Source organism: Falco cherrug, chromosome 7, assembly GCF_023634085.1.
Source record: "Falco cherrug isolate bFalChe1 chromosome 7, bFalChe1.pri, whole genome shotgun sequence".
Lineage (NCBI taxonomy): Eukaryota > Metazoa > Chordata > Aves > Falconiformes > Falconidae > Falco > Falco cherrug.
Window position 1 is genome coordinate 54,677,502 of NC_073703.1, and position 12,680 is coordinate 54,690,181.

Consider the following 12,680-nt stretch of genomic DNA (forward strand, 5'->3'; position numbering starts at 1 on the left):
TCATCAATCATGTCTCCCTGGCTGTCTCCAGAGATGGCTCAAAAATACTGCCAGACGCGTAATTCACAGTACCCCACTCACGGCATGACACATGCTTTCAAAATCGTGCCTAGTACGATATAATGTTTTCATTATCAGCTGATGACCGGGTTCATCACCTCTAATAGAATCGTGCTTAATAATTAATGCTTTCAACGTGTTCCGTAATTAACTCTGACATAAGTTAGAGAGGCAACAAGGAAGCAGGTGTAGCCACAATGTGCCAAGGGACACGTGCGAGGTGACAGGGTGTGCTGCACACAGGGGAAGGAGGGACAGGGCGGGGGGGCACAACGGGCCGCTCGGCTCGCCCCGTGCCCCCGCGGGGGGGCAGCTTCCCGCGCCCGGTGCTGCCAGCGCGAACCACCGGCACGAAGGTGACACTGTAGGCCTCGATCTAACGACCAGTTCTTTTCCTTCTGTAAGCTTTTCTTGTCACTTTTTCCTAGGAAAAGCTCGGCTGTTCTTCGTGTGGTAACTATGGAGGTTTCACCCACAATGTCCCAACTACAAACGGATCCACCCGCCGCCGAGGCAGACGCAGCGGCTCCTAACGCGTTCCCTGCCCCGCCGGTCCGCGTTGGCGCAGCAACCGCCTCCCGCGTTACCCGCGCTCACAGGCCGAGCAGCGCAGCCGGCTCCCGCGCGTCCCTCGTCTGGGGATGCGGCAGCTCGTGCGCGGGGACAGACGCTCCCGCTGGCGCCCGCACACCGCTCCCCGCCGCCGCGCTGCCTCGGGGGCCACGAGCGCCCGCTGCAGGGCCGGCACGCGCCCCCGGCCGCCAGCCCAGCGCCGCAGCGCGCACACCGGGCCCGGCCGCCGCCCGAGGCGACGCTCTCCGCTGCGCGAGCGGGGGCCCCCCGCCTCCCCACACCCCCTGCCTCCGGGCGCTGCCTCCCGCCGGGGCAGCGGCCCCAGCACCCCCGCCCCGCCCGGCCCCGCCCGCGGCGCGGTAGGACACCTGACGGAGCTGCGCGTGCGCCCGGCGGCCGCGCCCCCTCCGCCCGCCCGGCGCGCACGCGCGGCAGGCCCGTGGCCCCGCTCTCCGCGCGCGCCGCCGCCACCCGGCGCGCGCTCGGCGCGTGCGCGGAGGCGTTGGCGGCGGCGGGTCGCGATGGCGGCGCGGCGCGGGGCTGCCCCCCTGGCGCTGCTGTGGCTGTTCGCCGCGCCGCTGCTCGGTGGCGCCCGCGGCTCGGAGGCGGCCGGGGCAGCCGACTCGCCGGGCGGCGCGGGCGCCGGGGAGCGGTTTAAGATCGAGGGCCGGGCCGTAGTGCCCGGGGTGAAGCCGCAGGACTGGATCGCGGGGGCCCGGGTGCTGGTGGACGGGGAGGAGCACGTCGGTTTCCTGAAGTGAGCGGCGGGCGGGGCGGGGGGCTCGGTCCCGGCGGGGCAGGGGCCGCTGTCGCCCTGTGCCGCGGGTGCCGCTCGGGGACCCCGCCGCCTCCGCGCCGCTGCCGCGCTTGGCGGCCCTCGGCGGCTGTAAGATGGCGGCCGGCAGCGGCCGAGCGGAGCTGCCGCCGGCGGGATGGCGGCCCTGCCCCAGCCGGCGCCGCGCCCTGGTGGAGCCGGGCACCTCACGGGCGGCTCCGGCTTTACGGGTGCCCCGGCATCCCGCCTTGTAGGGCCGGGCCCGGCATGGGGCTGCGGTGCGGTAGGCACCGCCGTGCCCAGCCGCCTGCTGCCGTAACCGTAGTGAGGAATAAGGCGGCTGGCTTTTTAGCAATCAAAAAATCGGAGCTGAGTATTAATTATAGAAGTCAGGCAGGTTTGCCGTAAATTCTGGAGGATGGTGTTTGTTCTCAGCGTTTGTGGGCGCAAATTCTGTCACTTCTTTAAGACCCTCTTCTTAGCAAGGAGTTTACATGTTCTGGAGGGGTGTTTGTGTGTGGCAGAAAGCTGCAGCTCTCTATTGCAGTACCTGTGAAAAACTCCACTCTACCAGTGCAAGCCATTTCAGGGATATGGCCTTACTGCATCACACAAGATCGTGCATCTGCATCCTGCAGCTGTAGAGAATCACTTCAGCTTGTTCGGTCTCCGGGGGTGGTGGGTGCATTCCAATCAGCGAAGGATCTAGCCATGTTAAGACATAAAAAATGTGCTTAGAATCAAGAATTGAACTAATCTCATAGTTTCAGGAGTAGAAGCCAATTCTAAAATGCTCTCAATACAGCATTTTTAAAAGCATTGCTTTTAAAATCATGGAGTAAAATGAGAAAGTTTATATAGAATTAAGATAATCCATCTCGTGAGTACCAATCATTTTTAATTATTCCCTCTGCAGTAAAAGTTGAACTGAACTTTGGCTCTGGGAACTGTCAATAGGTTAACACAATAGATTTTACTCTGCAGAATCTTGTTAGTGTAGCACCTGATAAACCAGTATAACCAAGTTGTGGGAGCCTGACTTTACATTTAGGAGCTGATTTAATAAATACCATGAAATTGATAAGTTTCCAAATGCTTGCTTGGAATTCAGGTTGTCTGACATAAGAGCAAATAGTCTTAGCTAAGAGCATACTGTATTTATGACAGTATAACCTAGATATCAGGCTCTGTTGATTACATAATTTGATACATCTATTTATAGTTTGATAAACTTATTTGTAGATCTTGCGCTACTATAAGCATGGTATATATTAGCAAAAATACTTTCATGTTGGTTGGGAATTTTGGGGGGGGTCATTTGTAATGAGCATTGTACTGGATGGCAGTATATTTTTGGTAATAACTATTAAAAAAAACCAGCTTTCTTAAATTAATAGTGGGATTTCAGGCTCAGTAGAAAGATCCTTTCAGTGTCAGATTTAAGTGTATCTGGTATATCAGAAGAAATATTTGTCACCCATCTCTCAGGCAGGGTTTGATTATATATTACATGGATATCATTCCAGTTATCAAAAAGAGAATAGTTACTTGACATAGCAAAGTTGCTTTTTGAGTATCTCAAGTGTCATTCTCTTGTACAAGAATTTTTATAAACTATTATTTTCCCCACTGTAATAAAAATGGAACTTTTTTTTCTTCTAAAAAGGCAGTATTGGATACCGGTATATGAAGTGAGGATGTGCTTTGTCATATAAAAAATTCCTTAGAAAAAATTTATAATTGTATTTATCAAAATAATACTGTAAAGAATGAAAAATTAAAAGGAAATTCCTAGGGAAACATCTTTATAGGAGTTCTGACATAAGACAGTGTAAGCATTCTTCTGGGTGCAAATCATCACATAAAGTATTGGTGAAACCCCCTATGCAGCGCTGCTTATATGCTTCTGTCCTCATGATAGAAAGGTCCTTAAGTGATCTATGTCTCTGAGAGAGAGAGAACTTGTGTAGAGGGCATAAGGACAAAATCTGGTTTGAGGATTTACTTTTAAGAGGGTTCATTTATTTGTTTTCCTGATTCAAGTTTCTGATACATCAGGTTTAGCAATTCCCCTCCCCCTGCTTTGAACACCTTTTTTGTTTTAACTTTTGAGTCTTATTTTTAGGAGAGATTATCTTCTGTATTAATTTTGAAAGAGTAGAGAACACTGAAGTTTTTCTTCTTGGAAACTTCTGGAAGCTTATAGGAGGAAAACTACAAGCTGCTTCTGTACTGTAATTTAGTGGCAAATGGACCTGAATCTTTCAAGTACCCTTTTACAAATATCTTCATCGAATATTGAAGTTTCATATTTTAAAATACAGGCAATCTCTCTAAAATCCCTTCAGCGTATGTGTTTAGAGCTTTGGTTTCCTTATTGTTGTGATAGAGCTTTGCAGCCTGGGCTAGTCCTCAGTGGAGCACATAAAAGTAAAAATCTCTTGTTTACAATGAAGGCGCAAACCACAATTTTTGCACATTGCAAGTTGTCTCCAGTATCTACCCACACTATGCAAGGTGCTCATTTTGGGTTTCTTCACTTCCAGTGGAAGTACTGAAGCAAACTTCATTGTATGTATTTTGGAAGGGAGAAGGACGGTGTATGTTGATACTGTCGTCATTCAAATCCATGAAATCTAATAATTTCAAGTCTTTCTTAGGCTGTTAAATTATTCCTCCAGCAAGACAATAGCTTGAAGGCATGCGAAAATCTTTAATGTAACTGGTAGTTTTTGCTACTGTGGTGGCACACGTTGATGGCCTTAAGGGGCTTGATACTATGAGTGCTTTTGATCATTGTTGTTATATTAAGATTTATAATAGAAAATGATACCATTACAGTTTCTAATTTTAAAAAATATGCCGCTCCCTCTTGTGTTGTGGAGCATATTGAAATATAGTGGAACTTTCTGTTTTTTCAGGACCGATGGAAGTTTTGTGGTTCATGATGTACCTTCAGGATCTTATGTAGTGGAAGTTATATCTCCTGCTCATAAATTTGAGCCTGTGCGAGTTGACATAACTTCAAAAGGCAAAATGAGGTGAGCCTTTCCTGATTTGCTTCTGTATTGATCGATTAAGTATGTCTGGCAGCACAGTATAAGAAGCATTTGAACGGAACTGTAGAGCTGAAGTTCTATTTCAGACCATGTTTGAGCTTCTTTTAACACCACTTCTAGGTGCGTGTTCCTGCAAATCCAAAGTCTGATACCTTCTTTTCATATTTATGATGTTAAAGAAGAACAAATGGATAAAAAGAGTCCTTCTATTGGTTTATTTTGTTGTTTTCTTATGTAGCTATCCTGAGTTAAAATTAGACATAAATAAATAGGTTAACTGCTCTTTTACCAGTACTTCCTCCCCCACCTCCTTTTTATTTTCTTTCTTGGTAAATGTTCTGTCAAGACGTGGTACAATGAAACTCTAATTCATGCTGATTCTAAATTCTAAAGTGTTTCTGTTACACCTCCATAAGATACTCCTTACAATTACTGGCAAACACTACTAGTTGCCAGCCTGCAGTATTTCTGTAGCATTGTTAGCTTGGTATCTGAGGACTAGAGGTAACGAATTTGACTTTAGGTAACTTGCTGGGATATGTCTACCGAGCAAAGTACTATTAGGCTGGATATTTCTGCCAGTCAAATGGGTAGAAGCTATGAGGAATACAGCTGGGAGATGCATGAGTGTGTGTGTGTGTGTGTGATACACAGGGAAAATTTCAACTGGGCTTTTCTAAGGGATGTTCTGCCTTAAAAAAACCACTGTAATTCTTGAGGAAACAGCATGTTGATAACAGATGCATTTGGTAAGATCTACTTATCTCAAGGTTTGAAGAAAATAGGTAATCATAGGAGAGAGAGACATTTTCTGAATGAATATTCAGTGAAAAATTCTGAAGTATTAAGTGTTTTCTCTTGTAATGGCTGGAAGTTGTCCCTGGCATTGCACAAGGTATTCATAAATAATGAAAAAGTGAGTGACGAAGTTAGATGATAGTACCAATTCACTATCTAAATACTAGGTCCAAGTGAGGAATACTAGTGAAGAACTATGAAGAGACCTTATAAAGTGATAAAGACCGAGATTGAGCATTGATACATGCAAAGTAATGCACTTAGTGAAAAGGTAGTAGTAACTTCAGATATATAAGTAAATGCTGCCCTGAGCAAAGTGTTTAAGCTACACTACGCTATTTAAAGCTGTACCTTTTTAAACATTGTAGCTTGCTTGTTATCAAGATGGGAAAAAATGTCTTGCAGAAGTCCCATTTGAACAAATAGTTATGATATTTCTGATCTGCAGGTCTGTTCTTCGTACCAAGTTTTTCAACCTGCTTAATAGTTAGCTTGGAAAAAAGGTGAAGTATCATCTAATTCCAGAAAGTATGCTGCTGAGAGAAATAAGCTTTTGATAAGTGAAGCCAGGCTGACACTGCCCAGCAGATAGTTTTGTTGGTAGTCTATTATTGAAACTTTGTGTGGAATATTATTAAATAATCTTTATTTTTTGTTAAAGATTGTATTTGTATTTTTCATTACTTATATATTGCTCATTAGAGCAAGATACGTGAATTACATCAAACCCTCTGAAGTTGTCAGGCTGCCATACCCACTCCAGATGAAGTCTTCTGGACCTCCTTCATACTTTATAAAGAGAGAATCTTGGGGGTGGACAGATTTCCTCATGAACCCTATGGTACGTACAGGCAACGCACAAAGGTTAAAAGTATGCTAAGGATTGAAATGTAGCTATTCTTCAGAATACCAAGAATTAAATAATTGAGAACGGATGTGCACACACTGCTTATTCTGAGAGGATTGTTTTATTTCTTTGTTTTTCACTGTGTTTTCCTATGACCTCTGCTGTGCCCTCTGGAGATAACCCATAGTCTGCTTCCTTTGACAACATGATGTTGTTCTAGTAGTATAGAGATCAACGTGTTGCAAGATTGTAATTATAATATAAATATAATACATAATTGTAATTATAATAGTGAAAGAGATAACAAGCATTATCTTTAATGGTCCGACTTTGAAATCTGTTATTTAAAACATAGTACTTCCTTATCACATTTCTTTCCTGTCAAGTGGATTACTGTTACTGGGTTACTGACTCAGAATGCAGGAGTTGTAGAATTTGGCTGTTTGGCTAAAAGCTCTATGTCAGTATGTCTAAAAATGTCTGTACTAACAAATAAGAACTGTTAAGTTTTTATTTATATATTAATTATATATATATAATTATATATGTAAAATTATAAGTAACTGAAGAAGTATTTGCTGTTTTCTGTGTAGGTGATGATGATGGTTCTTCCATTACTGATATTTGTGCTTTTGCCTAAAGTTGTCAACACCAGTGATCCTGATATGAGACGGGTAAGTACATTCAATTGATACAGACAGAGAGAGCAAAGATGATGAGATTTTAAGGTATAAAAAAGGAGTAAAAAAAAAAGCTGGACTTCTAAAAGAAGTCTTAATGGGCATCATTTATTCAGTTAATAGAGCGTTGCTATTCTAACAATGAATTCTAAGATTCTCGAGTCATGAATTTGCTATTAAACAGCACAACACAGAATGAATTTCTTTGTCACAGCTTTGAAAGTAATACAGCATGAGTAGTGTTTTCCAGAATTTCTTTAGAGCGATAAATACAATTTCTGGTTTTTCTATAGATTTCCAGTGTATTTCTGTACTGTGTTTAAAACTTACGGTTTGTTTTTAGATGTCATTTTATATGTCAATTGTGTTGTGTGATGTGGGGTTCTCTTGCCCATCAACCTAAACCACGTACTTTGCAAGACTGTTAAATCCAGATATCACGATAGTGTATATGATACTGAGTCTTAATGTAGTCATTAAATTATCTGATTTATTGTCCTTCCATCATGCAAAATGCCGAATAACAGAAGGCTAGGACAAAATGGAGACTCAAGGTGTTTGCTAAATCTTTTCTTATTTTTAGAAGCATTCCTTGTCTTGTCATGGGTGGCTGCTTTTTGAGGGTTTTGTTAACTTAAGCTCCTTTTCCTCTAAATGACCACTGTCTTCAGTAGTACTTTATAGGTGTCTGAGTATTTTTAATTTTTTTTTTACGAAAAGCATATCAGAGCTCTGTAATGCTCTTTTGGCTCTAATTTTCATTAAAACTGAATACGGAGATGTGCTAGATATCCATGGTGTGTTCTTCAAACCGAGCTGAACTTTGAAAGTTGAATTTTTAAAAAATCCTTGCTTTTTTCACTGATCTGACTGTGCTTACAGACAGGCTGTTCTGGTGATTTAGTTCTTATTGGCTGACTGATACAACTTTTTAAGGAGGAATTCTAAGCTGAAAGAATCTTGCTTGTAATTTAAATTAAAGAGTAGGGGAAAGTAGTTTTTAAGAACTCTATTGCAATGGTGTTCTCTAGCTGGCCACGTATTAAATTCTTAAGTGTATATCCAGCTGCAGTTTGCCTGTGGAGGTTATGTAGCTTGTGCTACATTTTTCAAGTTAGCTTGTTTTTTCTTTACAGAATCAGCACAGTACAGGTTTGTATAAAAGTTAATGTGCTTGATGTAGAAGCATTAAGTACAGATGTAGTATAGATTCAGTAGTAACAAAGGCTACCGTAACAGCTGTTGCTTCATTTGTACCTTGAAAACAGGTAAAGCTGTATCATTCTGAATGGTTACTGGAAGAACAAGCTGACAATCCCACATTAAATTGGCAATTGCTATAAGTATTAACACATTGTGGATGTGCAGTTCAGCTGTTTGCATTAAAAGTACTTCAGGGTTGGTTTGTTTTAAACCATACCACTTCATCTCATAGAGCCATTACACTAAACTCTGAAGTTACATGAAGCTTAGCTGGATATATGCTGTCATTAAAATCCTTCCTTTCATGAAACAAAGAAAACTTAGCTGTTGTACGCTAATAGCTTGATGTTACAAAGTAGGTCAATAAAAATGTCTAATCCCTTCAAAAAACTTCAAAAATTTGAGCGGTTTAACATAAAAATAATTTGAAAATACAAAGTATGTGAAATCTATGAGAACACAGATCTGAAAACCTAAACAAAAGCTTAAGTTTTAAAATGGAGGAAAGAATGCTGAAAATAAGTAATGTTTTTTTGGGATATTTTTTTGGAAATTATTATATTCTTTTTTTATCAGGTGGTTGCCCTGTAAGACTGCTTAAGACATGGTTACCTTTTTCCATATGCCAATGCTTTTAGTTCTGGGGTTTTATGTTTCTGTGTGTAGCTGGGCATTTGGCTGTGGTTGCATAAAAGTATGTAGCAATATGTACGTACCTTGGAGGACTACAAATAGTAAAACAATATTTGGGAAAATTTGACATCTTTCTGATATGATCTTTTAACTGATGCCATAGAAGCAGCCAGAATTTTTATGACCTATTAAGGTTATCTAATCTTTGCATGCAGGAAATGGAGCAGTCAATGAACATGCTGAACTCCAACCATGAGCTGCCAGATGTCTCTGAATTCATGACAAGACTTTTCTCTTCAAAATCTTCCAGCAAGTCTGGTAGTAGCAGCAGTAAAGCAGGGAAAAGTAGTTCTGGAAAAAGGAGGTAGTTAAGTCTTCCTCCTAAGCCTGGGTTTGCACAACTGTTTGTTATGTGGTAGCATGTTTCTTTGTCTTGAAAGATCAAAAAGCCACTACTGTAAACTTCAATCAGGCACAAAATACAGTATGCTACAACTGTGGTGTGTAGCTTTTTTTAGTCTGTATAAGCTGTTTTGTACTTGACGGTAAGCAAAAGGTGACATGTCTTCGATACTCTACCTGTATAAAGTTACTGATGATACGGAATTGACTATATTGTTCTGTAGAGAATTATTATAAATTATATGATGTGCTAAACAGTAATGAACGTCTTAATCATAAGACAATGTGTAAAAAAAAAATTCAAAGATAATAGAAGTGGAATTCAGTCTTAAGATGGCTATATGTTTTATACTTGCTGTTGAGTTCTGAAGTGAACAAATCGTCCTTTCGAAACTGAGTTGTGGTTTTACTAAGTAATTTACTGTATCAGCTTGTCATGTGTTACATATAATTTTATTTTACATTTTTTTGCTGCCTATACACTTTAGTTTAAGGACTTTGCACTTTTTATTGCCGAGTTCTATTCTGATCTACTTTTGGGGGTACAGGGGGAAAGCAAAGTATCCTGCATCAGAAAGTCTTTTAAGCTCTTTAAAGTTAATTTTGAATCCAAAGTATTTATGTAACATGATGTTTATCTTGGATCTCACACTTTTGGTTCTTACTGTTATCTCTCTGCTGTGTGTTCATCTTACCAGTGGTTTGATTTGAAGTAAATACAGAAAGAAATTTTTAAAATGAAAGAAAAAAACCTGAATGTATAGGAGGAGGGTAAATCCCACTGTACTTCTAAAGTATGTCTCAAAGGATATGGCTGTCTCTAGGTATGCTAAGTCACGGGCAAAACATTGTTATTTGAGTGTGCCTGTGTCTGTATTTCAGTATCTTTTCAAGCTACCCAGTAACTTTAGAGAAAAGTTGAGAAAATCAATGGTTTTCCACTAGATGAACATTTGCAAATAAAACTTAAAGCAGTACCTGCCAAACCCCATTAGCAACTGCCTGTAAATTAATATTTGATTATGTTTTTTGTAGCGTAAATGCTGTTCTTTCCCGTTTCTACAATTCCTGAATTCTTAGGTAACAGTATCCATGCAGTATGGGTAATGTATATCTCATTCCAAAAATGGTACTTAACATTCAGCTAAAGTGGATCTGAAGCAAAATAAATTCTAATGCATTTATTTGTTCTGCCAAATACTTAGGAGGGCTATAAATTGTCTTAGAATACATACTTAGAAGTATGCTGTGAAACATGAAAGCTGCAGAAGAGAAAATATTCATTCATACGATTAAGTCAACTTGTAAGATGTTGGAGGAGAAATAAACTAATTTTTTTTTTTTTGACAGTGAAAGATTTCAGTCTTTGCAAAGTAAGCTGCACATTTTTGGTCTGGTTTTTGTTTTGTATACTAAGTAAAATATATCCAATAGAGACAAGAGCCTATTTGGATGGTCTTGCTGGAAGTATTTACTGAAATGGGTGTCATGTTGCCTTTGTAAAAAAGAAAGAAAACCAACCAAACCCAGAAAAAACCAAACACCCAAAAAACTCCTCAAAAAACATAACAAAAAATCAAACAACCCCCCCCTTCTTTTTCAGTAGTGTCTTCCTGAAAAAATAATGGAAAAAAACAGGGAGCAGTTCTTTGAAGATGAAACAGTTAGCTATGTTACTATGCTCTCCTGGAACATACAATCCAATGTACACTTTTATTTAACAGTGATTGCAATGGCAATTAAATTGGATTAATTTGTTCTAATCACAATTTGTTTGGTAATAAATCATGCTGATGCATTTTTCCTTGTTACAAAGGTAACAGCAGCAATATTTCTGCCTTCTTTCATTGTCTCTGTTCACAGTCTTGATCCGTCTTCAAGAAAGAGTGGAGAATTCAGGCCATGAAAAGATGAAAGGCTTTGTTAAGTGTTCAAAGTAAAAAAATTGACAGAAATTGTAAGGATCTTAACAAAACTTTGGAAGGAGCATATGGAATATTCTCTTTTTCTTAGAACTGATACAACTTTTTAAAGTCACTTGGTCACTTAGAAGTTTTAACATGGTCTTGGGCTATCATAAACACCATTGTACAAAGCTTACTTGATAGCTACTATGTATAGGTGTAACGCAAGGTCGTCTTTCTGCAGGAAGTAAATGTTTGCTGTACTTCAGTTTTAATTCCTTATTTACAGATTTTTAGTAATCTGTCTTCTATGTTAGGTCTGATATGTTTGTTTTCCCAAAAAAACATAGCTGCCTTTTAGTGAGGCTGCTTGAGATAACAAGGCAGACGGTACATTGAAGCAGCTGATAACTCAGAACGGAAATTGAAGATGTACAGAATGTGCTTGGACTGTAGACAAGCCAATTTCCTCATTGCCAAAAGGAGGGAAACTTGCTCCTTCAGCTTGGCCTAGGTAATCCTGCTGCCTTCTGCCTACAAGTTCTGGTACTTCTTGGGCTTTGCCGTCTGCTGACTTAAGAGAAATTTGTCCATCTTTCTGCTGAATTTCTGTTACGTTCTAGAGAGTTAAATTAACTTGCAGAAGGGTCAAAGAAAACCAGAGCCAGCAGAAAGTAAGCACCAGAGGCATGCAGTCAGAAGCAAGAGCTCTTCTCTGTTTCTGGCAGTGAGTGTGAGTAATACAAACAGCTCACTGTATCTTAAGGATTTGTAGCCTGAGAGCTCATTTAGCCACGTTTTGAATGAATGGGCACCTCTCAGTTTATGACAGGCTGTGTAGAAGGGAGGGAAGACGTTTTGCTGAAGCCTGTTTCAACTATTAGTTCTTTAAGATGGCCTGGAAGCTGTTTAGAACAGTTTGAAATAATTTCATCAATTACTTCATCAAAGATGCTTCCATTCTTCACATGTAAGGAAGAATTCTAGTGCATAGATGCCTCACCTCACTGTTTTGAACAAAGTATTTGTTGGTGCGTATCTTTTTGATGAAGTAGGGATGATAATGGCTCTGTAAATGAGGTGTGTATTGCTTCAAAGAGAAAGGCTGGCTTGTGGTTAACGATTTTGTATTTGTAAACTCTATAGACAAGTGCCTTGGGTTCTGATGCAACTGTCAGGCTTCATGTTTCTGTTTCAATTTCTTGTGTATGAAGTACGAGAAGCTTGTCTCAGAAGTATTTGGAAGCATAAATTTAGTAATGAATATTGGGTACTCAAATTGTGTTGTGGAAAGAGTGATGCACTTCACTCCTAAGAGAAGTGGCATGTTTACTGACATAAAAGAGCGATGTAAAGAAGTTGATAGCAAATGCAACAGTTTAACAAGATTTGATGGCAAGGTATGCTTAATTATTTACTGCATAAAGGACAGGGTCAGACAAAACTGTCAGGGAGGCCATCCTGTTGTGTCATGAGGTTCAGAAAAGAGCCCCTTGCTTTCTGAACCCCTCAGAGGGTGTGGCTGGATCCAGACTTGGTCAGTTGTTTGTATCTCTAGGATTATATGTGTGCAATCATTGCTTTGTATCACTTGGTTAACATGTTGAAGTTTAGGATGCTATTAATTGCTTACCAGACATCTATTGCAGCAAGGAGTCTCCCAGCCTTGAGTAGTAACCTGGAGAGGCGTCCCTGCTCAAGGGGGGATCCTGGTGTGCAGCCTGCTGCCATACAGGAGAGCTCAAC

At 40.8% G+C, this 12,680-nt stretch overlaps 1 protein-coding gene across 1 annotated transcript; it reads left to right on the top strand.

Moving 5' to 3' along the window:
- Window positions 1-1,069: 1,069 nt before the first annotated feature.
- EMC7 (ER membrane protein complex subunit 7) lies at window positions 1,070-11,202 on the top strand. Its single transcript, XM_055716563.1, has 5 exons — window positions 1,070-1,390; window positions 4,330-4,449; window positions 5,968-6,106; window positions 6,706-6,786; window positions 8,844-11,202. Exons 1-5 carry the CDS (start codon window positions 1,155-1,157, stop codon window positions 8,994-8,996), a joined length of 729 nt encoding a protein of 242 aa, XP_055572538.1. The 5' UTR covers window positions 1,070-1,154; the 3' UTR covers window positions 8,997-11,202.
- The last annotated feature ends 1,478 nt before the right edge of the window (window positions 11,203-12,680 follow it).

Coding starts and splice junctions, on each gene's coding strand:
- EMC7 (XM_055716563.1), top strand. CDS start 1,155: ATGGCGGCGCGGCGCGGGGCTGCCCCCCTGGCGCTGCTGTGGCTGTTC. Junction 1,391..4,329: donor GAGCACGTCGGTTTCCTGAA/GTGAGCGGCGGG, acceptor CTGTTTTTTCAG/GACCGATGGAAGTTTTGTGG. Junction 6,107..6,705: donor ATTTCCTCATGAACCCTATG/GTACGTACAGGC, acceptor TTTTCTGTGTAG/GTGATGATGATGGTTCTTCC.